Source organism: Strongylocentrotus purpuratus, unplaced genomic scaffold (assembly GCF_000002235.5).
Source record: "Strongylocentrotus purpuratus isolate Spur 01 unplaced genomic scaffold, Spur_5.0 spur5_scaffold_12, whole genome shotgun sequence".
NCBI lineage: Eukaryota > Metazoa > Echinodermata > Echinoidea > Camarodonta > Strongylocentrotidae > Strongylocentrotus > Strongylocentrotus purpuratus.
In genome coordinates, this window is record NW_022145597.1 from 318,912 (window position 1) to 343,193 (window position 24,282).

The 24,282-nt window shown below is 37.1% G+C and overlaps 1 protein-coding gene across 1 annotated transcript; it reads left to right on the plus strand.

Moving 5' to 3' along the window:
• Nucleotides 1-7,047: 7,047 nt before the first annotated feature.
• LOC105437559 (slit homolog 2 protein-like) lies at nucleotides 7,048-22,855 on the plus strand. Its single transcript, XM_030982504.1, has 7 exons — nucleotides 7,048-7,052; nucleotides 9,013-9,084; nucleotides 10,695-10,766; nucleotides 15,600-15,671; nucleotides 18,388-18,459; nucleotides 20,965-21,036; nucleotides 22,780-22,855. Exons 1-7 carry the CDS (start codon nucleotides 7,048-7,050, stop codon nucleotides 22,853-22,855), a joined length of 441 nt encoding a protein of 146 aa, XP_030838364.1.
• Nucleotides 22,856-24,282: the final 1,427 nt, after the last annotated feature.

Below are 24,282 nucleotides of genomic sequence, written 5' to 3' on the forward strand. Positions count from 1 at the left end.
ACGAGACATCAAGAGCTTTGGCAAACATCCTTGCCCCATTAGTGGGGAATTCGGACCACCACATCAACAACTTGAAGGAATTCGCTGAAGAAATAACGACTATTACTCTGGACAATAGTGAAGTAATGGTGTCTTTCGACGTCTTCAGTCTCTTCACCAACACTCCCATCGACCAATCTCTCAACAAAGTACGAGAACGTCTTACCAGGGATGGTGGAGTGAAGGACAGGACCAATCTCTCGGTAGACAACATCGTGGAACTATTGAACTTCATACTCACAACCACTTATTTCCAATTCGATGGTCAGATCTACCGCCAGAAGTTCGGAACAGCCATGGGCAGCCCAGTGTCCCCCACTATAGCCAACCTATTTATGGAGCAACTTAACGAGACAATCTCTTCTACCGCCACCCTCAACATCAAGCCAAGATAATGAAAGCGGTATGTGGATGACGTACTTGCTATCGTCAAGGCAACAACTGTAGCTAACCCAAGGACCATCTCAACCAAGTAGACATCACTGGGAGCATCAAGTTCACACAAGAATTGGAAGAAGACAATTCCATCCCATTTCTGGACACACGCGTCACAAAGAAACCGGATGGTAGTGTCGAGCTTTTAGTCTACCGTAAGAAAACCCATACAGGTCAATACCTCCACTTCACCTCACACCATCCCCTACACCAGAAACTCGGGGGTATTCCGCACACTCATGGACAGAGCCCAAGATATACAACAGTACCACCACGATGAGGCCCTTCTCAAATCTACGTGGTTCATTAGTGCATCTCAAAGATATGCGTACAATGGAAGACTCCTAGGAGGTTTTGTACAACATCACATGTAAAGACTAAAACGAAGTCTACATAGAAGAGAAGGGCAGAAAGTTTGGAGGAAGGAAGACCGAACACCAGCAAGAAGCAGAGTCCATAGCAAGGGCACGCTTCACAAGAGCCAAGAAGAAATTGTCCGTCCGGCACAACCTTCAACAAGTCAGCCACTAGCGACCACGTAGCACAGTACAACCACACCATAAACTGGAAAAGGAGCAATAATCATAACCAAAGATGACAAATTCAGCAGACGGATCAAGGAGGCGGTGCATATCAAGAGAGAATTCTACCATGTCATGAACCGCGACATAAGCCAGTTTAACCTTTCATCACTTTACATTCCCATTCTCTCGGACTGTCGTACTACCCCCATCCAGCCGCGATAAAACGTCAGTCTGGATGATGCCTGCAGCAACGAGTAGGCGAAAGTCTCACAGGTTTACTTTTTGTTGTTGATTAGTCGGTACAGTGACGTAACATGTTTGTGTTCAATAATCAATGTACAGCTATCATTAAGACATATAAAACAAATATTTTGCTGCGTTATCATGAATTATGACGTAAGGTATTCGATCATAATGCATGAGGACTCTGGATTAGGGAGTACACCTCACCTTGTTCATATAAGATAGGTAACAACTAGGAACAAACCGATGCGACAAACTAATGAAAACATAATGGAAATGAAACGTGTGGGCCTCGTGACTCACGATACGTAACAACACAGTTAGAGAAATACTATCATTTATCAGTTTATAAGATCTAAAAGATATAATCTGTGTGCTTATCTATGCTATTGCCTCAAGAGGCAAACTGAAATATAATAGCTGCGACCCCTTTCCATCTTTTACCATTCTGTTTCATAATTACCATGATTTCCTAGCATACTATGTACTTCGTGAACTTTCCATATTCTCTCTTGCATAATCAAATCATATCATATTTCTACCAACTCATCTCTTTCCCTGTTTCTGTCCATCTCTCTTTATATCTATCTATCCATCTCACTGCCTCTCTCTCTCTCTCTCTCTCTCTATATATATATATATATATGTGTGTGTGTGTGTGTGTGTATGTGTGTGTGTGTGAGAGAGAGAGAGAGAGAGAGAGCGAGAGAGGGGATGAGTGTGCGTGCGTCTCTCTCCCTATTTCTCACTTTGTTTATCTATCTTTCTCTATGTATATACAGTGCGTCCCAGAAAAAAACAAAACCGAGAATTATCGATGTTTCTTCATAACCTAGTCAAATTTATAATTACTAAATGACACATATTTGGCCTCCTCTTTCATTTAATGCAACTGATATGATGCATATTTCACGCATGAGTAATTGAAATGAATTTGAAGAGAGGAAACCAAAAAGTCATTTGGCGGACGGTATCTGAATTTCAAAGAGAAAATCACATTTCTAGAAAATTGGGGTTCTGCCCTTTCATACGACACCTCGATTAGGAAAAATGAGTAAGGAATGACAAAGTTCTGTTTGTTTAAAGTAGTGCTTGCATTTCCATAATTTTATCAAACGAATTCGTCTTCACTGGGTGCCTGCCATAACAACATGCAGAATTGACAAAATTCGTTGACTATCAGCCATGCATGAAGTCTTTCGTCTACGGCTGATTGTCAACGAAATGGAGTTAAGTCTTTCGTCAACTCTGTTTGTTGCTACGGCAGGCACCCAGTAAAAACGAGTTCGTTTGATGAAATTATGGAAATGCAAGCACTACTTTAAACAAACAGAACTTTGTCATTCCTTGCTCATTTTTCCTGATTGAGGTGTCATATGAAAGGGCAGAAACTCAACTTTCTAGAAATGTGATTTTCTCCTTGAAATTCAGATACCGTCCGCCAAATGACTTTTTGGTTTCCTCTCTTCAAATTCAATGTAATCACTCATGCGTGAAATATGTATAATATGAGTTGCATCAAATGAAAGAAGAGGATCGAAGCTTTCCCAATATGTGTAATTTATCAATTATAAATGTGATTAAGTTATGATAGAACATCGATAATTCTTGGTTTCGTTTTTTCTTGGATGCACTGTATATAGATATACGTGTGAGTCAAAAAAAAGTTTACACCTAGAAAATTGCTAATTATTTTTAAAATAATCTATGAACGGTAAATTATTATACATCTTATGAAAGAGTGTTTTATCCCAAATCACTTGGTACCATTTTTGTGTGGTATGTGTTCAAGCTTGAATGAACAGGAGGCATTGTTTGCGAGAGTGCAAAAATCGACTTGCGCCAAAGTGATGCCTATGCAGTATGTATTATGTTGGGATTAGCGAAGTGATAGAGTGAAATGAATGTATCAAATGAAATGCATTGCATATGCATTTTGCAAAGGGCAAAGTCACACGCACATACACACACCCTCACAAATGTTCGTTGATATTTGATATTCGATATTTGATATGTGTGGCATGATTAATTTTGTTAGGGATGTAAGCAACTTTGGCGCAAGTCGATTTTTGCACTCTCGCAAACAATGCCTCCTGTTCATCCAAGCGTGAACACATACCACACAAAAAAGGTACCAAATGATTTGGGATAAAACACTCTTTCATAAGATATATAATAATTTACTGTTCATGGATGATTTTAAAAATAATTAGCAATTTTCTAGGTGTAAACTTTTTTTTGACTCACACTGTATATATCTCTGTCTCTCTCCCTCCCTTATTACCCCTCTCTTCTTTCTACCTCTCATCCTCCCTACCCTCCTCCCTCACCCTCTCCCCCTCCCCATTCTCTCTCTCCCTCTCTTCCTCCCCTCCCCTCCTTTCTCTCTCTCTCCCTCTCCCCTCTCTCTCTCTTTATCTATATGTGTATTTTATTATCAATGACATTTTCACGCTAATCACATAATTGTTTCTCTTTTTAAAGATCCGCTAGATTGTGTGCCGTCTTGCCGATGTGCTGCTTACAATGTATCTTGTGAAGGTCCTGCCATTGTTGATGATACCAACATTAGAAAATCAACACGAAATCTGTAAGTTGGAGGGGAAAATACATTTTAGAATTTTCGCTATCCTAAATTTTTAATTCTCAAGCAATATGAGAAGACAACTAGCAATAACCACACGTCGTGTGTCCAGACAGGTTGGTTATTTAGACTGCTGATTTGAAACATCATTTTGAAGAAGTTTACATACAATGATGTTGGACAGTATTTAAAGAAACATGATGGTTTGGGCTATTTGATCATCTTTTTCGTTAAATCCAAAGGCACAAGTGACAGCTTTATATGTCTTAAGCCACCTTCTTTCTTCTTCTTCTCTTTCTTCTTCTTCATCTTCTCCCTTGCAGATCTTTCTTTGGGGAATCGATCAACGGAAGGAAGATGCCATTATCGATGCCATTCAAACTGACAACATATCCGCTTTTAAAACTATTGTAAGGAACACAAAGCTAGCACTGAGTAAAATATCCATTATAGAATTTCAGTATTTTTAGTATATATATATAAAAGTATATTCATATATGTAATCATAGCAAATGGTGTACACTACTTATTCTTAACTAGCCCCCCAAAAGACAGAAGCCAGACCAAGTAAAATATCTTTTTGTATATATTTTTTTAATTAGCAGCTTATCCTGAACACGTCAGTGCTATATGTTCATGAATAACAATGACAATATATTGAACTTTGGTAACCTCAAAACACAGAACGATAATACAAAAATCCACGTACGGCTGCCATTATAGCGCTCTAGCATTTAGGTAATTAATTCCTTCCAGGTATCAATTTACCTCTCCTGGTGGTGTGTGGTCAATGTAGATTATAGCCAAAGGACATCGGTACTGGGACAGGGATTTCAACCCCGTACCTTGAGGTTCACAGTCCGAAAACTTATCAAATGGACAACGCCACATCTAAAATACCGATCAGTGCTTAGCCAATGACATTTATACATGTATGACCTTTAGTTCGTATTAAGTGTTCTTGAACATCATCTTTCAGAAAGAAAAAAAAGAAGAAAAAAGGTGATTTAATATCCATGAACAACAGATATGACATCAGCAATACTTTGACAATGACAATATATGACGGGCACTACACAACCACGAAGAATCGTTAGAGAAGCATTTTGGGGGTTCAGGGTTTATTCCGAAAGAGGAGATTCTCAGCTTCAAAATTGTATTATACTACTCATTACAATTTGATATCCTTAAAATAAGAATGTCCGGTTCCAGAGAATGTTAATTAAGAGAAAGGGGTGTTAAGAGTATGTTGTTTATTTGAGCACTCTGACTCCCAAGGTCTGGTGCAAGGCGACGAAAGGAGGAATAAAACTCTTTAGAAATATCTAGAAAGGGGCAGTCATGTTGTCCTAAAACTTGGCGCACTAGTTAAAGGTAAAGACCAGTATTGGTAACGCCCCAATTTCAAAAAATGAAATGGAAGCTCTCATTACCAATCATGTGAAAGAATATGTTTTACCTAATACATGATGATAAAAAATTTGCCGGGAAACCGCCTACTAATTCATATATTTGGTAAATTTATTTCTCTCATGGTCGTGTGAGAGAGATAGGGTAGTCCCATATACATCTTTCTGTGTATAGTGCTTGTAACTTTACGAAGAATGGGCCAAATTTCTTATCATTTTGATGATTCCAGAACCTTGCAGATGCTAGATGCTAGATGATCAACCTTTTCTGATCGATTCCACAACGTTTCTTTCACAATGCAATCGCATGACCATTACTGGTCTTTACCTTTAAGATAATCCTGTCCTTTATTTCCTCAAGGGTTCAATGTAATAGCTTATTCTGTTTTACAGTTGCTGAAGGTCAAAATAAGATCATTCCTAAATAAATCAAAATTAGTAGATTTACAACAAACCCAGAAGAAGAAAAAACATAATTCTACAAAATACTGCCAAAATACCACTTTTAAATTATTTTGTTCTTTCAAATGTTGAAATTACATAACAAAAACAAGTATACTCTTTCATGCAAAGGGTGGCAAACTTAACTATTACCATCCTGACCGAATACACCTTTATTGAGTTATAATTGAAAACCAAACTATGCGAATTCTTTGGTGGTTTTTGGATGTGGAGTCACATCATTTATGTTGATTGTTCTTTTCCTGCATTTAATGCATGTTTTAAAGTAATGAAGGGTTTTGAAAACTGTTTAACTCGGACAAACAATGCAAATAACTAGGACAAACACTTTAAAGTTCAAGAAACTTATTTGACATCTTATATTAATAAGGAATTTCAAATACTTATCTTGTCATGACTTGCAGAAATATTTCCAATACTGGACTAACGGAACTTGTTCGAGCGGACTTCGTGACTCTGACAGAACTCGAAATTCTGTAAGTTGTATAAATGTTTATATTATCATGAATCAATATGTAACTGAAAATAGTTTATAGTCAACTGTAAAGTGAAGGATTCGTAAAAGAAGAAAATTGTAAATGGAAATATAAGTATGCCCAGGGGAATGTGATTATATACAATGATAATAATAACAGCAACAAGAAGAAGAATGATAATAATAATAGTAATAAAACTAATAAAGATAATAGTAATAATAATATTAAAAAGAATAACAATGATACTAATAATAATAATAATAATAACAATACTATATTGACTGCTATGAGAGAGCGCGCCTCGGGGTCATAGCAGGATGAAACATCCCCTTGAGCCTACACAAATAACTATGCCTCGAACTCATTAAAGCAGTCAATATATCTTTTATATACCGTAAAAAGAGTCGAAGAATACATGTGCGACTCACTTTATAAATCATGGGGTCCTCACATTTACAAATTATCATCAAACTGTGCACCAGTAGAACAGGGAAAGCAGAACTGTGCTCCAGTAGAACAGGACAATTTCGCGATCAAATCGCATTGCCATTATGGTATCCGCGCTCGATCTTGTACAAAGCAATATTTTACATATACACCAATGGGGATCGTAGCACAATTTAACTATGCCCGTCTTTTTGCGGGCATAGTAAAAAAAACGCAACTTCACTTTCTACCAATTACATGACAGGATTACGAAAGATTCTTAAAGTAAGGTATACCATAAAAATTATGATATCTACATCTAAACAACAAAAACTGCTAGATCGTAATCAGATGATTGGCCAAACACACACTATCACACGGTGTTTGTTCATGAAAAAGCGTTCCAGTACTATCCAACGGTTTGAGTACAAGATGCATAGCAGTGCGCGATGAGGTTTGTGTGCTTATATTGTGTGTGGGCCAATACTTGAGAGTAGCCCTGCCCGTAAACGCGTATACAGGTTTATAGTGCGATTATATCTTTGTACACGCTACAGTTAGCCTTCTATACTTGTGATTTAAACGTCATTGATAATGACACGAAACCATTTTGAATTGAATTGGTTCTACATCAAAGGTGCATTTTTTCATTCGATTATTTATTAACAATATATCCGCTCTTGTTGAGTCTGTTTATGCCCCGGTTTATGCATCTATTATACTAAGTCTGACGGCTTCTTACGATAGATGCATACAGCCTCAACTCGAATGTGGATGGATCGTATAATGCATCATTTTTATGCTATGTGTGAGTCAAAAAAAGTTTACACCTATAAGGTTGCTAATTATTTAAAAAATCGTCTATGAACAGTAAATTATTATACAAAGAGTGTGTTATCCCAAATCATTTGGTATCATTTTTGTGTGGTATGTGTTCACGCTTGAATGAATAGGAGGCATTGTTTGCGAGAGTGCAAAAATCGACTTGCGCCAAAGTTGCTTTTGTGATATTTACATAAAACAATTGGGATTTGGGTATTAAATCGGTTTTTGCAGATCCAAATAACATCCCTAACAAATTTAATCATGCCACACATATCAAATATCGAATATCAAATATCAACGAACATTTGTGCGCGTGTGTGACTTTGCTTCTGCAAAAAGCATATGCAATGCATTTCATTTGATACATTCAATTCATTCTCTCACTCCGCTAATCCGAACATAGTACATGCTGTAGGCATCACTTTGGCGCAAGTCGATTTTTGCACTCTCGCAAACAATGCCTCCTGTTCATCCAAGCGTGAACACATACCACACAAAAATGATACCAAATGATTTTGAATAAATTACTCTTTTATAAGATGTATAATAATTTACTGTTTAATTATGATTTTTTGAATAATAAGCAGTTTTCTAGGTGTAAACTTTTTTTTGACTCACACGGTATTACGCACATATCTATCCCATGGAATGCTCACGGTGCCTATTGAGTAGGACTAGTACCCTGGCTTTTAATCCAGTTGCCTAGGCCTTGGGCGGTACTAACGTCAATTTCGTAACACACTTCTCCAGATTCATCCCGGTTATCTCATCTTGTTAATTGAAATACATACTACTACTACTATTACTATTGCTAGTAATAACAATTAAAGGTAATACAAAGTTTTGGCATGGGGTCATGAATTTGGTTCAAATGACCATATTGGAAGCATATGCCATCCTACAATATTTAGTGATCGTTGTCGCGGTTGAAATGGAGTCTAAAGTTATGCAATTTTAAATAATAAACTCTTTATGTTGTATAGCTCCCTCTCCAGGTCAAGATATTAATTAAGCTTTAAAACAATGTTTCTTGCCTAAAATCTACCGATTAGCTATTACCATTTGGAAATTATGTATCACAACTACATATTCTGAAATGTTCATGATCGCAGCTGCCATTGAACGGCCGTAGGCGCTATTTGAAATTTATCAAAATTTACCGGGAGCACCGGTAAATTTTTATATTGAAATGTTCTCGAAAGCAGAAGTGTTTAAGGGGCTAATTTTTCTAGAGCTTATAAAACATCCACAGGGGCATCCAAATATATCAAAATTGTAAAGAATCACTATCCACCTAATTTTCAAATTTTCCTAAAACTTTGCATTACCTTCAAAACATTATGATGCATTTTCATTAAACATGTTCAAATACACTTTGCAACTAGTTATAAACAGAAGTGGTGAGTTTTCAGATATTTTCAAGGTATTGACAGATATTTGGTTGCGAAGAAACTTGGGTAGAGTTTTAGTCCAACCTGTCTTTCACTGAGTAAAGAGTAAACGAATGAACCGACATCAAATTATCTAGATCACCGAATCAAGACCTCTTGTTTTTCTCTATGTATTAAATCTTCCCATCACTCTTTCAGGCTACTAACGTACAATAACATATTTCGGATTGAGGATCTGAGCTTCAACAATATGAACAAGTTGACCAAGCTGTGAGTATTAAAACGTTCATTTTAATAAAGTATGTCATGTTTACATTTAAATGGTGTTTATAGAATACCAATCACCTGGGGGAAATGCTGTATGGCTAGAATGTATAACATCAACTTCTACAAATAAATTGCATTCCATGGGTTAACGGTTGGGGAGTAGGAAGAAAATAAAGGATAACAAAATCCTCATTGTACGGAACCCAAGTCCCACTCTGTGCTCTCCCAATTCTATGCGAGCGTGAACGCTTGCGTCAACTAGTCAACTCAACAAGTCCTTTTACTGTTACTTGGAGTGTATTTCAAACTGTAATATGCCTTTCTAGAAGTAATATTTGAAGATCATATTTTGAATACAGGATAGCGACGTAGAACCTCATACATCAAGAGCAAAGCCTTTTTTAGTGATTGATACACTTAGTAATTGTAGTAGTAATATTAATACATGTAACATTTTTAACGCTTCCCATTTTCCTACAGGGATTTATCTCACAATATCATCGGTTCATTGTCAAATAATACCTTTACCGGTTTGAACAGTCTGACACAATTGTAAGTTTTAACAATCAAATTTATACACATTAGCTTAGTTTATTTCAGCTCATATATACATGCATAACTAGATTTTCCTCTCAATTGTCAATTTGTATATGTTGGAAAACATTTGCTTTTTCCAACAAACGATCACTCGCTCTTAGAAACATAAGAATTAAGCGCTTTTTACATAGGATGTATTATTATTATTATTGTTATCACTGTTTAGGGTACTAAAAAGACCCCCCAAAAAACAAAAAAAACAAAAACAAAAACTGGAGAAAAAAAACTGGGAAAAAAAAGAATAACAAAATAAAATGTTAAATTTCATACATCTTGTTATTGCGAAAAACATTGTGTTAAACGTAAATTCAAGACACGGTCTGAAAGTTCCTGGATTATCTACAGATTTTAACTTGTGATAAGGAATCAATGCGGGCGTAGAAAATAAAATATATTAATATTGTATATATCTAAAGTCCATTTAAGATTATGCATACAATTCAGGAATACATTTATGTTCTAGTGTCCATTTATTGGAAAATGTTTGGTCGCTACCGTCACCCCCACTTCAAAATCACATTTTAATCATAAAAACTATAATTCAAAAAATCATTAGTCATTTACACGTTATGGAGAAACATTCCATATTGCTGAAGAACTTCTTTCTCGGTTTTGTAGGACATTAACAAATAATGAAATATATCGGATTGAGGATTTCACTTTCAATCATTTGAACAAGTTGACTAAACTGTATGCCCATGCACCATACACTGTATAATCTGACTACGATCCGATTTTTGAAATATTTGCAACAGCGTGTTGATATTAACATTCAAACTTCGAAATTCTTAATGATCGATGATTTGAATAGTCATATAATTAATGAAATCAGAATGCCAGTGGATTTCACGTTCGTTGGAGAAGGAGTAGCTAAATCGGCTTAGAATCGTAGTGACGTCATAGTGACGTAGCGAACAGATTTGTTTTGAAAATATTGGTGAATTACCCCCCACAAAGATATGAAAACGATGTCGCATAATGCTGTCAGTAATATTCTTATCTTTTTTTCTCCACAGATATCTTAGTGACAACCAAATCTCCAACATTGCTATTGATGCTTTCAAAGGACTTCATACTCTGAGGTTTATGTAAGCATATCTCATGTTGATTCGACACTTAAAAGATATCATTATTTTGTTGAACCACCATTGTGCAATAGTTATAGGAAAAGAGGATCTTTCCAAAATCCTTTAACCATAAAAAGGCCGGGCTATTTGAGGCCTTAGTACAGCCGGGGGGGGGGATTATGGCTCCCCTTAAGATCTCGGCCGTGAAACGGCCGATCTCTGCGAAAATGTGCACGCGTGTCAAGTGAAGGGTATACAAACATTTGAAAAATTCACTCATTTGCATATTTATGGTAATTTATGCAAATAAGGTCATAGAAATGACATTTTTACCCATAAATGATATATTATTCATATTTAGGCATTCTTTTTCACTACGTATATTCATCAGACCATCATCATCATCAACTTCAGGTGGCGCTGTAAAGCAGGGCTCCCACTTAGCCGAGTTGTATTAGCGAGTTATGGGGAGTTGTGGTGAGTTGCCTCAAAGAGGCACTCGCAATAACTCGCGAAAAATTCGGTATGGCTTAGCGTAACTCTTTACAACATTCCACGACTCTCCTCGAAGTCGCGAGCAGTTCCAAAATTTGGAATATGTTCAAAAAAATTCCCCGATCCGTTGCAATTCGAGGTGAACTCGCCTACACTCGTAATATACACGCATTACTTGTAACAAGCTCGCGCTGCACTCTTCATAAGGTGGCGAGTTGCTACGAGTGTAAAGCAAGTTCACCTCGAGCTACAACGAATCAGCGAAAATTTTGAACATGTTCAAAATTTTCACTGATTCGTTGTTACTCGAGGTGAATTCGTTGTTACTCGAGGTGAACTCGCTTACACTAGTAATATACTCGCATTACTCGTAGCAAGCTCGCTCTGCACTCTTCATAAGGTGGCTAGTTGCTACGAGTTATGAAGAGTGCAGCGGGAGCTTGTTACAAGTAATGCGTGTATATTACGAGTGTAGGCGAGTTCACCTCGAATTGCAACGAATCGAGGAAATTTTTTGAACATGTTCCAAATTTTGGAACTGTTCGCGACTTCGAGGAGAGTCGTGGAATGTTGTAAAGAGTTACGCTAAGCCATACCAAATTATTCGCGAGTTATTGCGAGTGCCTCTTTGAGGCAACTCACCACAACTCCCCATAACTCGCTAATACAACTCGGCTAAGTGGGAGCCCTGCTTAAAGCGCTGCTGTGGTCTTCACGAGAGCACGCCATGCAACTCTTTCACCTGCCATTTGTGTTGCACCTTTCATTCCTTGTCCAGACACTTTCTTGATATCATCAGTCCAAGATATTGGTGGACAACCTCTACCCCGTTTTCCTTAGACTGCTCCTTGCAGTATTTGCTTCTCAACACCTTTAGATCTCCTAACAATGTGCCCAAAATAGTTTAGACCATTTGGAATAATAATACGACAACAAATTTGGAAGAGCGAGCTTATTCTTTATGTTATCTCTTGTTTTGATAATTTCTTATGTATATCGATGTTTGTTTAACATTTCTAACTACAATTTAACTATTTTGACTTCCAAAACAACCACCTAAACTTTAAACAAGACCCAATAACCAATGTTTAATCTATTTTTAGGAAAAATGACATTTCCTTATGTTTTGTACACAAATCACGAAAATGAGCGATTTTCGGGCTGACATGCAAAGACAAAAGGTCACGTGACCTTGAAACTGTAGGTCTGATTTTCAAAACAAATCTTTTAAAAGATGCGCAAGACTCGAAAGAAAAAAAGTCAGCGAGCGGTGGGGCGCGATCCATATGCGTTCCCGAACAATCAGAAAAATCGTGGAGGGGGGGGGGGGGCATATGCCCCCCCCCCCTCCACGATTTTTCTGATTGTTTAACTTATTAACCAACCCTATTAGGGTTAAACATATGGTTTAATTAAGATTTCGAAACCGCCCTATTCTGCTGTAGCTAATAGATGTTTGTGAAAACACTGGTACTCAGTCAGGCACAGCAAATGCCTCATTCGGAAGAACCAAAGGACAACCACCCCTGGACCATCAGGATACACAGATAACTATACGTTACCCCTTTTTTGAATTCCCCCTAGGTAAGTGACAGGGGTCAGGGGGAAAGTTGTCCTCGGGTAGTCGTCTTGATACCTTAGTCGTACAGACAAGACCGACAACAGATCGACAACAGACCGACAACAGACCGAAAGAAAATACTACATATGACGTCTATGGCCAATAGTCGGTCAGTTTGGAGTCGGTCTGAAGTCGGTTTGGCGGTGTGACCGAGATATGACACGATAAATACAGGTTACATTTCCGGCATACGCTGTATACGCTGTATGAAGTATTGGTGTACTTTTAAATGCTTTTTGGAAACTAAATATTGTAATATTGTCACCCTTTCTCTTTCATCAATAATCTCAGTTATTTCAATTATTTTACATCTATCAAATGATCATCAGTTGCTGCATGTGTTCTGACCTTTCTCGTCCCTTCATAGTGACCTGTCAAATAACTCAATCAGAGAGTTGAGGAAGGGAACGTTTGATGATCTATCGAATCTTCTCTGGTTGTAAGTTCATTCAATATTTTACTCTTCATTCTTTCCTACCCCACCACGAATTCTGTGTCTATGTTTTTCATAGGAATTCAATGCTAGGATATGAAATAATTATTATTTCATTTATTCTTTCGACAGGACATTTTGTGGGTGATGTCCACAGCAGATCTTTTCAATATTTCCCTTGTGATAAACGAAGACAGAAGAACTAGCAATGCGTGATTATCAATGATCTAGAAAGAATGTTGACCACAGGGAATTCGAAATAATGTAACGTTCCAAGTGATGATGACAATGATGGAGACGTTGACTGTTAGGATGATGGTGATGATAATGATAATGATTATGATAATTATCTTGCTTATTAAAACACTCAATGGCCCAAAATTTGAGTCTAGTGACTTAGCAATAAGTGAGATTGTAAATTCATTTGATCCAGACTGTTTTTGCACCTTTTCTCTTTCAGGATTCTTGATTACAACCTGCTGGAATACATCGAACCGGGGACTTTCCAAAATCTGAGTCGGCTAGTATATCTGTAAGTTTGTGGGCGTGGCACTGCTAGTTCGAAGTACTGTATAGATTTTGACTAGTTGGGTGCGTAACATTATACAAACATTGACTGCTTTGTGGGGCACGGTCAAAACTATTGCCTAATGTGATCTTTAAAATGTACTGTGATTCGAGACGCAGTAGAGGGGCATATTGTAGTCTCAACATCGCATTGGGCAACCAATTTTGGTATTAAAAATAAAATATTCGTGCTTGTTACCGACAGGGGCTAAAGTAAGAATATTTCCCCAATATTATCTATTGATCTAGAGTAATCGTAACGAAATATTTGCAGACGTCTAATCTTTGACCTCGTAGGCTATTGGTGTCATGTTCCACGCATCTCATGGGCTCCAGTCTCGTACGAATTAAGTTAAGTGGGAATGGGGTCTCAAGGACCTTTCACTAATTGCGGTCTGAAGTCGGTTTGGTGGTGTGACTGAGGTATGACATGATAAATACAGGTTCAACATTCCCAACGTCCGCCGTATGAAGTATTGGTGTACTTTTAAATGCTTTTATGAAAATAAATAATGAAATATCGTCACGCTTTCTTTTTCATCAATATTTTCAGTTATTTCAATAACTTTACATATATTAAATTATTGATTATCAGTTGCTGCGTGTGTTCCGACCTCTCTCGTCCCTTCATAGTGACCTGTTAAATATTGCAATCAGAGAATTGAGGAAGGGAGTGTTTGATGACCTATCGAATCTGCAGGTGTCCTCATTCCTTCCTACCTCTGCACGAGTTATGTATTCATGTTTTCATAGGAATTCATTGCTAGCATATGAAATACTTATTATTTAAATGATTCTTTCGACAGGACACTTTGTGGGCAATGTCCAAATCAGATTTTGTTAATATTTCACTTGTGATAAAATAAGACAGAAGATCCATATATTACTTTAAAAAGCGTGACGCTATACTTCGCTAGAGTAAGTTTTTATATAAAATAATCATGATAATTATCAGTGAATGACAAATTAACAAACTGTTCAAAGTGAATGCGTCGTTGATTATATTCGTGGTGTATCCACTCTAATATTGTTATATTATTTTTGAAGGAGTAATAATATACCACGGAATATAATGAGAGTATAAAATACAATGTAGTAACATATGTGATACATGATAATAATGATAATATATAAACATGATATTAAAAAAAGGAATAATCTATCACGCGATGAGGATTGAGGATTTAGTGATTTGAGCAAGTATACATCGAGTGTAATGTAGCTTCTTTGCTTCATTATGTTTAACAAAACAACTACACTATGTACTTCGGAATGGAAAAAAAACCCTTAGGGACTAATTTGGTATATATGGCCTACAGTGTTATGTTTTTTTTTATAAATCTAATGGGCCGTCGGTTTCATGGACGTCCATAATCACGGGCGCCCATAATCACGGGCGCTTGATCTTACGAAACTTTAATCTTGTTAAAAAAAATCTTATAATCAGGCATTTAATCCGTATTAACTTTTCGACCAAAAATAACTAATAAACTCGGACAGAAACTCAAACAGAAGAAGCGAACATTTATTGATATGGCTTTTTTTTTAATTCTGAATTATTTTTCATAATGATTTATTTATATCTTACTGAATAATCTGAATGGACTTAAAACCTCTGACACGAAAAGTTTTGCACAATACCGTTTAATTTTTTTTGTTGAATTACCCCCGCAAAGATGTGGAAACGATTTCGCATATTAAATGCTGTCAGCAATCTTTGTATCTTTTTTTTCCACAGATATTTTAGTGGCAACCAAATCTCCAACATTGCTATTGATGCTTTCAAAGGACTTCATACTCTGGAGGAAATGTAAGTTTATCTCATGTTGATTCAACACTTAAAATATATAAATATTTTGTTTAACCACTACTGTGCAATAGTTATAGGAAGAGAAGAACTTTTCCAAATATTTTAAATATATCGTTTAAAGAGAAGGTTGAGTTCTGGGAAGAGGTAAAAAATAATTTGTGAGCGTTATCATTGTTATTATGCAAGGGTGGAAGAACATCCGATTAAACATGTTCCCTGAAAAGCATGGCTCTTCAAATGCCTTCATATTCTAAATATGAAATGAAACATCGTAAAAATCGGGGGGTAGGTTTTTTCGCCATGTGCTCGTGTAGTCCCATATACATCATTCTGTGTACAGTGCTTGTAACTTTGCAAAAATTTGGCCAAATTTCTTATCATTTTGATGATTCCAGAACCTTGCAATACACACGAATACTTATATACTAGATGATCAGTCTTTTCTGATAGATTCCATACCGTTTCTTTCACAATGAATTCACATGACCAGAACTCAACTTTATCTTTAAAGAAGACATCGAAACCACCCTATTCTGCTGTACAGTAGCGAATAGATGTTTCTGAAAACACTGGAACTCAGTAAGTCACAGCAAAGGTATCATTCGACAGAACCTCTGGACAACCACCTCTGTACCATAATACCAAGATAACTACGTAACCCCTTATTGAATTACCTCTAGGTATGTGACAAAAAAAAGGGGGGCGGGGGTCCTCGGGTATTCGTCTTGATATCAAGTCATACCGACCAGACCGACAATAGAACGGCAATAGTCCGAATGACAATAATAATACGCCTATAGCCAATAATCGGTCAGTTTTGGAGTCGGTTTGAAGTCGCTTTTGACGGTATGACTGAGGTTTGACATGATAAATACAGGTTACATTCCCGCCGTATGACGTATTGGTGTACTTTTAAATGCTCTTTTGAAACAAAATAATGAAATAGTGTCACCCTTTCTCTTTCATCAATAATCTCAGTTATTTCAATTATTTTACATCTATCAAATGATTATCAGTTCCTGCATGTATTCTGACCTTTCTCGTCCCTTCATAGTGATCTGTCAAATAACTCAATCAGAGAGTTGAGGAAGGGAATGTTTGATGATCAATCGAATCTTGTGTGGTTGTAAGTTGATTCAATATTTTACTCCTCATTCTTTCCTACCCCCACCACGAATTCTGTGTCTATGTTTTTCATAGGAATTCAATGCTAGGATATGAAATAATTATTATTTCATTTATTATTTCGACAAGACATTCTGTGGGTAATGTCCACAGCAGATCTTTTCAATATTTTCCTTGTGATGAACGAAGACAGAAGAACTAGCAATGCGTGATTTATCAATGATCTAGAAAGATTGTTGACCACAGGGAATTCGAAATAATGTAACATTCCAAGTGATGATGACAATGATGGAGACGTTGATTGTTAGGATGATGATGATAATAATGATAATGATTATGATAATGATCTTGCTTATTAAAAACACTCAATGGCCCAAAATTTGAGTGTAGTGACGTACCAATAAGTGAGATTGTAAATTCATTTGATCCAGACTGTTCTTGCACCTTTTCTCTTTGAGGTCTTTCGATAACAACCTGCTGGAATACATCAAACCGGGGACTTTCCAGAATCTGAGTCGGCTAAAAACTCTGTAAGTTTGTGAGCTTGGCACTGCCAAATTGAAGTACTATTCAGATACTGACTAGTTGGCTGCGTAATATTATACAAACATTGACCGCTTTGAGGGGCACGGTTAAAACTATTGCCCAATGTGATCTTTAAAATGTACTGTGACCCGAGACGCAGTAGAGGGGCACATTGTAGTCTCAACATCGCATCGGGCAAACAATTTAGGTATAAAAAGAGAATATTCGTGCTTGTTACCGACAGGGGCTAAAGTAAGAATATTCCCCCAAATAGTATATATTTATCTAGAGTAATCGTAACGAAATTTTTGCAGACGTCTAATCCTTGACTTCGTAGGCTATTGGTGTCGTGTTCCACGCATCTCATGGGCTCCAGTCTCGTACAAATTAGGTTTTGTAAGAATGGGATCGTCTGAAGTCGGTTTGGCGGTGTGACTGAGGTATAACATGATAAATACAGGGTCAAAATTCCCAACGTACGCCGTATACGCCGTAAGAAGTATTGGTGTACTTTTAAATGCTTTTATGAAAATAAATAATGAAATATCGTCACCCTTTATTTTTCATAAATATTTTCAGTTATTTCAATTAATTTACATCAGTTCTATCAAGTGATTATCAGTTGCTGCATACATTCTGACCTTTCTCGTTCCTTCACAGTGACCTGTCAAATAATACAATAAGAGAATTGAGGAAGGGAATGTTTGATGATCAATCGAATCTTGAGTGGTTATAAGTTGATTCAATATTTTACTCCTCATTCCTTCCTACCCCAGTACGAATTATGCATTCATGTATTTTATAGGAATTTAATGCAAGAATAAAAAAAATTCAATTCATTCTTTCGACAGGTTTTTCACTTTGTACTCTCAAGTCTTTCATGGACGTCCATAATCGCGGGCGCTTTGGTCTTTTGAACCTTTAATCTTGCGGACCTTTTTTTTCTCATAATAGGCCATTTAGTCCGTATTAACCATTCGACCAAAATATAAATGACCCCTGCAAAGATGTGAAAACGATTTCCCATAATGCTGTTAGTAATCTTCTTATCTCTTTTTTTCCAAAGAGATCTTCAAGAAAACCAAATCTCCAACATTGATGTTGATGCTTTTAAAGGACTTCATACTCTGGAGTCAATGTAAGTATATCTCATGTTGATTCGACACTTAAACGAAATAAATAATTTCCTGAACCACCATTGTGCAGTAGTTATAGGAAAAGAAGTTCTTTCAAATATCCTTTAAATATATCGTTTAAAGAAGATATCGAAACCATCTTATTCTGTTGTAGCGAATATATGTTTCTGAAAACACTGGTACTCAGGCAGTAACAGCAAAGGTATCATCCGACAGAACCACAGGACAACCACCCCTGTTCTATGATAATACCCATATGACTACGTAACCCTTTATTGAATTACCCCTAGGTAAGTGACAGGGGGGGAAGTTGCCCTCGGGTAGTCGTCTTGATACCTTAGTCATACCGACCAGACCGAAAACAAACCGACAACAGACCAACAACAGACCGAAAGAAAATACTACTTGACGTCTATGGCCAATAATCGGTCAGTTTGGAGTCGATTTGAAGTCGGTTTGGCGGTGTGACTGAGGTATGACATGATAAATACAGGTTCAACATTCCCAACGTACGCCTGTACGCCGTATGAAGTATTGGTGTACTTTTAAATGCTTTGATGAAATTAAATAATGAAATATTGTCACCCTTTCTCTTTCATCAATAATCTCAGTTATTTCAATTATTTTACATCAGTTCTATCAAATGATTATCAGTTGCTGCATGTATTCTGACCTTTCTCGTTCCTTCACAGTGACCTGTCAAATAATACAATCAGAGAATTGAGGAAGGGAATGTTTGATGATCAATCGAATCTTATCGGGTTGTAAGTTGATTCAATATTTTACTCCTCAATCTTTCCTACCCCACCACGAATTTTGTGTCTATGTTTTTCATAGGAATTCATTACTAGAATATGAAATAATTATTATTTCATCTATTATTTCGACAAGACATTATGTGGGTAATGTCCACAGCAGATCTTTTCAATATTTCCATTGTGATCAAAGAAGAAAGAAGAAGTAGCAATGCGTGATTTATTATTGATCGAAAAAGAACGTTGATCACAGGGAATTCGAAATTATGTAACAATCCAAGTGATGATGACAATGATGGAGAAGTTGATTGTTAGGATGATGGTGATGATAATGATAATCATTATGATAATGATTTTGCTTATAAAAAATACGCAAAGGCCCAACATTTGAGTGTAGTGCCGTAGCAATAAGTGAGATTATAAAATCATTTGATCCAGACTGTTCTTGCACCTTTTATCTTTGAGGTCTTTCTCTAACAACCTGCTGGAATACATCGAACCGGGGACTTTCCAGAATCTGAGTCGGCTAAAATATCTGTAAGTGTGTGAGCGTGGCACTGCCAAATTGAAAGACTATACAGATACTGACTAGTTTGCTGCCTAATATTAATTATACACACATTGACTGCTTTGAGGGGCTTGGTTAAAACTATTGCCCAATGTGATCGTTAAAATGTACTGTGACCCGAGACGCAGTAGAGGGGCATATTGTAGTCTCGACATCGCATTGGGCAGCCAATTTCGGTATTAAAAAAAAAGAATATTCGTGCTTGTATACAGACAGGGGCTAAAGTATGAATATTTCCCCAAATATTATCTATTTATCTAGAGTAATCGTAACGAAATATTTGCAGACGTCTAATCTTTGATCTGGTAGGCTATTGGTGTCGTGTTCCACGCATCTCATGGGCTCCAGTCTCGTACGAATTAAGTTTTGTGGGAATGGGGTCTCATGGACCTTTCACTAATTGCGGTCTGAAGTCGGTTTGGTGGTGTGACTGAGGTATGACATGATAAATACAGGTTCAACATTCCCAACGTACGCCGTATACGCCGTATGAAGTATTGGTGTACTTTTAAATGCTTTTTTGAAAGTAAATAATGTAATATTGTCACCCTTTCTCTTTCATCAATAATCTCAGTTATTTCAATTATTATACATCAGTTCTATCAAATGATCATCAGTTGATGCATGTAGTCTGATCTTTCTCGTCCCTTCATAGTGACCTGTCATATAATACAATCAGAGAATTGAGGAAGGGAATGTTTGATGATCAATCGAATCTTATCGGGTTGTTAGTTGATTCAATATTTTACTCCTCATTCCTTCCTACCCCTGCACGAATCATGCATTCATGTGTTTTATAGGAATTTAATGCAAGAATATGAAATAACTTCATTTATTCTTTCGACAGGACATTTTCTGGGTAATGTCCACAGCAGATCTTTTCAATATTTCTCTTGAGATGCACGAAGACAGAAGAACTAGCAATGCGTGATTTATCAATGATCTAGAAAGAATGTTGATCAAAGGGAAATCGAAAGAATGTAACATTCCAAGTGATGATGACAATGATGGAGACGTTGATTGTTAGGATGATGATGATGATGATGATGATGATGATAATGGTTATGATTATGATCTTGCTTATTTAAAACACTCAATGGCCCAACATTTGAGTGTAGTGACGTAGCAATAAGAGAGATTGTAAAATCATTTGATCCAGACTTTTTTTGCCCCTTTTCTCTTAGGTCAATCTTTGGCAACTTGCTGGAATACATCGAACCGGGGACTTTCCAGAATCTGAGTCGGCTAGAATATCTGTAAGTTTGTGAGCCTGGCACTGCTAGTTCGGAGTACTTTACATATATTGACTGCTTAATTTGAAAGTGGGCATGGTTAATGTGATCCCGAAAATGTGTTGTGAGCCGAGACGCAGTAGATGGCCATAGTGCAGTCTCGACATCACGTTGGGCAACCAATGTCAGGTTACAAAAGGAATTTTGTGCTTTTTACCAACAATGGCTAAAGTTAGAACATTTCCCCTGATATTATCTATTTATCTAGAGTAATTATTGTAACGAAATATGTTCAGACTGTATCCTTTCCTATATGTATCTTTTTAATACACTTCTCCACTTACGTCACCACCTCGGGCTATCGCGATGCCTAAATTCCAGTGGCGACCAAGCAGGCTACAAATCGGTCTGGCGCTGCACTGAGTTGTGACCATAGCTTTAGTCATACCGACCAGACCGACAATAGACCGGCAATAGTCCGAAAGACAATAATAAAACGTCTGTAGCCAATAATCGGTCAGTTTGGAGTCGGTCTGAAGTCGGTTTGGTGGTATGACTGAGGTATAACATGATAAATACAGGTTACAATCTCGCCGTATGCCGTATGAAGTATTGGTTTACATTTAAATGCTTTTATGAAACTAAATAATTATATATTAATACCATTTCTCTTTCATTAATAAACCCAGTTATATCAAATGATTGATTATCAGTTGACGCATGTATTCTGACCTTTCTTGTACCTTCAGGGGCCTGACAAATAATTCAATCAGAGAATTGAGGAAGGGAACGTTTGATGATCAATCGAATCTTGTGTGGTTGTAAGTTGATTCAATATTTACTCCTCAATCCTTCCTACCCCAGCACGAATTATGTGTTAATGTTTTTCATAGGATATACTGCTAGAACATTAAGTATTATTAAAAATATTCCTCCAACAGGGCGCTTGGTGGCAATGATCACAGCATCTTTTCAATATTTCCCTTGTGATAAAAGAAGATAGAAGAACTAGCAATAAGTGAGTTATCAGTGATCTAGAAGGAATGTTGACCACAGAGAATTCGATAGAATGTAACATTCCAAGTGATGATGACGGTGATAATGATGTTAATAATTACGATATTGCTTATTCTCGTAGGCTATCGGTGTCATGTTCCATGCATCTCATGGGCTCCGATCTCGTACGAATCTAGTTTTGTGGGAAAGGGGTCCCATGGACCGGTCACTTATTGCACCTGTCTCATGGTGAGTCATGGGTCTTGGGTCTCATGAACTAATTTGGTATATCGTGCCTATAGTGTTATGGGCTTTTGATCCAATGGGCCTTGGGTTTCATGGACGTCCATAATCATGGCGCTTGGTCTTATGAACCTTTAATCTTGCGAACCTTTTGTCTTATAAACGGGCATTTAATCCGTATTAACTATTCGACCCCAAAACAAAGACACCAGGACAAAAACTATTTAAAAAAAAGAAGCGAATATTCATTAACGATTTCTTTTTAAGATTCTAAATCAGTTCTCTTCATGATTTATTTATTATCTAGAAAGAATGTTAACCGCAGGGAATTCGATAGAATGTAATATTCCGAGTGGTGATGACGATGATATTGATGTTGATGGAGAGGATGATGATGATGATAATGGTTATGTTAATAATATTGCTTATCAAAAACACTCATTGGCCCAAAATTTGAATGTAGTGACGAAACAATAAGTGAGATTGTAAAATCATTTGATCCAGACTGTTTTTGCCCGTTTTTTTCAGGGATTTATCTTTCAACCCGCTGGAATACATCGAACCGGGGACTTTCAGGAATCTGAGTCGGCTAGGAACTCTGTGAGTTTGTGAGCGTGGCACTGCTAATTCGAAATACTATACAGATACTGACTAGTTGGATGCGTAATATTATACAAACATTGACTGCTTCGAGGGGCTTGGTTAAAACTAAAGCCCAATGTGATCTCGAAAATGTACTGTGACTCGAGACGCAGTAGAGGGGCATAGTGCAGTCTCGACATCACCGAGGCAGGCACATAGCCACGGGGGGGGGGGGGGGGGGGGGGGGGGGGCCCAAAAAAAATCCACGATCGGTTGAACTTTTTTAGACCCCTTTTTTAAACCTCGATCGATTACATGTATGTGCCCCTCCAAACATCAAACTCTGGCTACGTGCCTGCACCGAGGAGCTATAATTTTACCCGCCCGAAACTAAGCAGTCAATATTTGTTTTATATAGCTTTGAAAGGCACTATACGTAAAGAAGAGAACCTATTCAGACGGGAAAATTAGATGGCAGCCTTTCTGCTTATTCCCATTTATACAATCATTTTGTTGCAGTTCGATGTTAGTTCTTCATGATAAGCCAATTGCTCTTCTTCCGGTGGCTCCGTGAGTCCTTTAAAGCATATCTGTACTAGTTTATAGGAGGGATCAACTCAGCTCTCAATTAATATAAGAAAAAGGGGATCATGGGGGACCAATGGTCACTGATTAGGCATTTTTTTGTTATATAGAGGGAGCAAGTAGCTACAAGTAGGACAGTGTGGCTTAAAGTCAGTGAAAACAAAGTACTCGAATGAGACGGGGTGTTTTACACACTAACATATATATATATATATATATATATATATATATATATATAGTAAAGTTACATACACTAAACTGAAGGAAAGAAACCTATAGAAAACGGACTGGATATTATTGAAAATACTATTCTAAACCAGAATGTACTACATGTACTACATTACGTTACAATTTCACGAGAGAAATAGAACTCGAGAGGGGGAGGATAGAAGAAGTGATGAAAATGAAAGAAGACTAATAGCATGAGAGGAAAGAAAAGAGCAAAGAAGACAAGAAAAGGGTGTAAAAAGGAAAAGGAGCATTATTGGAGAGAGAGAGAGAGATAGCCTTGAGCTTTGGATCAGCAAATGAGTAATACATGAAACAGATTTTGAGCGGAGTAATTATCTTTCGCCGGAGAACGTGCATAAGGAGCTATATCTTGATTATTTTTGTTAAATCAAACATTATGGGGAATAGCAAAAAACGGATGAGCATTTATTGCACTATATTGCCAGAGGAGCATTCATGTCTTCCACGAGGCCGCACTTTTGGATCAGAGAGCAATTTTATTGTCGGCGGAGCATTGTCTTTTACGGGGTACTGTTGGGGAGGAGCAACAATTGTCGTAGTAGCCTTTGTATTTTACGAGGCACTTTTTGAACGAAGAAAATGTCGGCGGAGCAATTGTCGGCGGAGCAAATG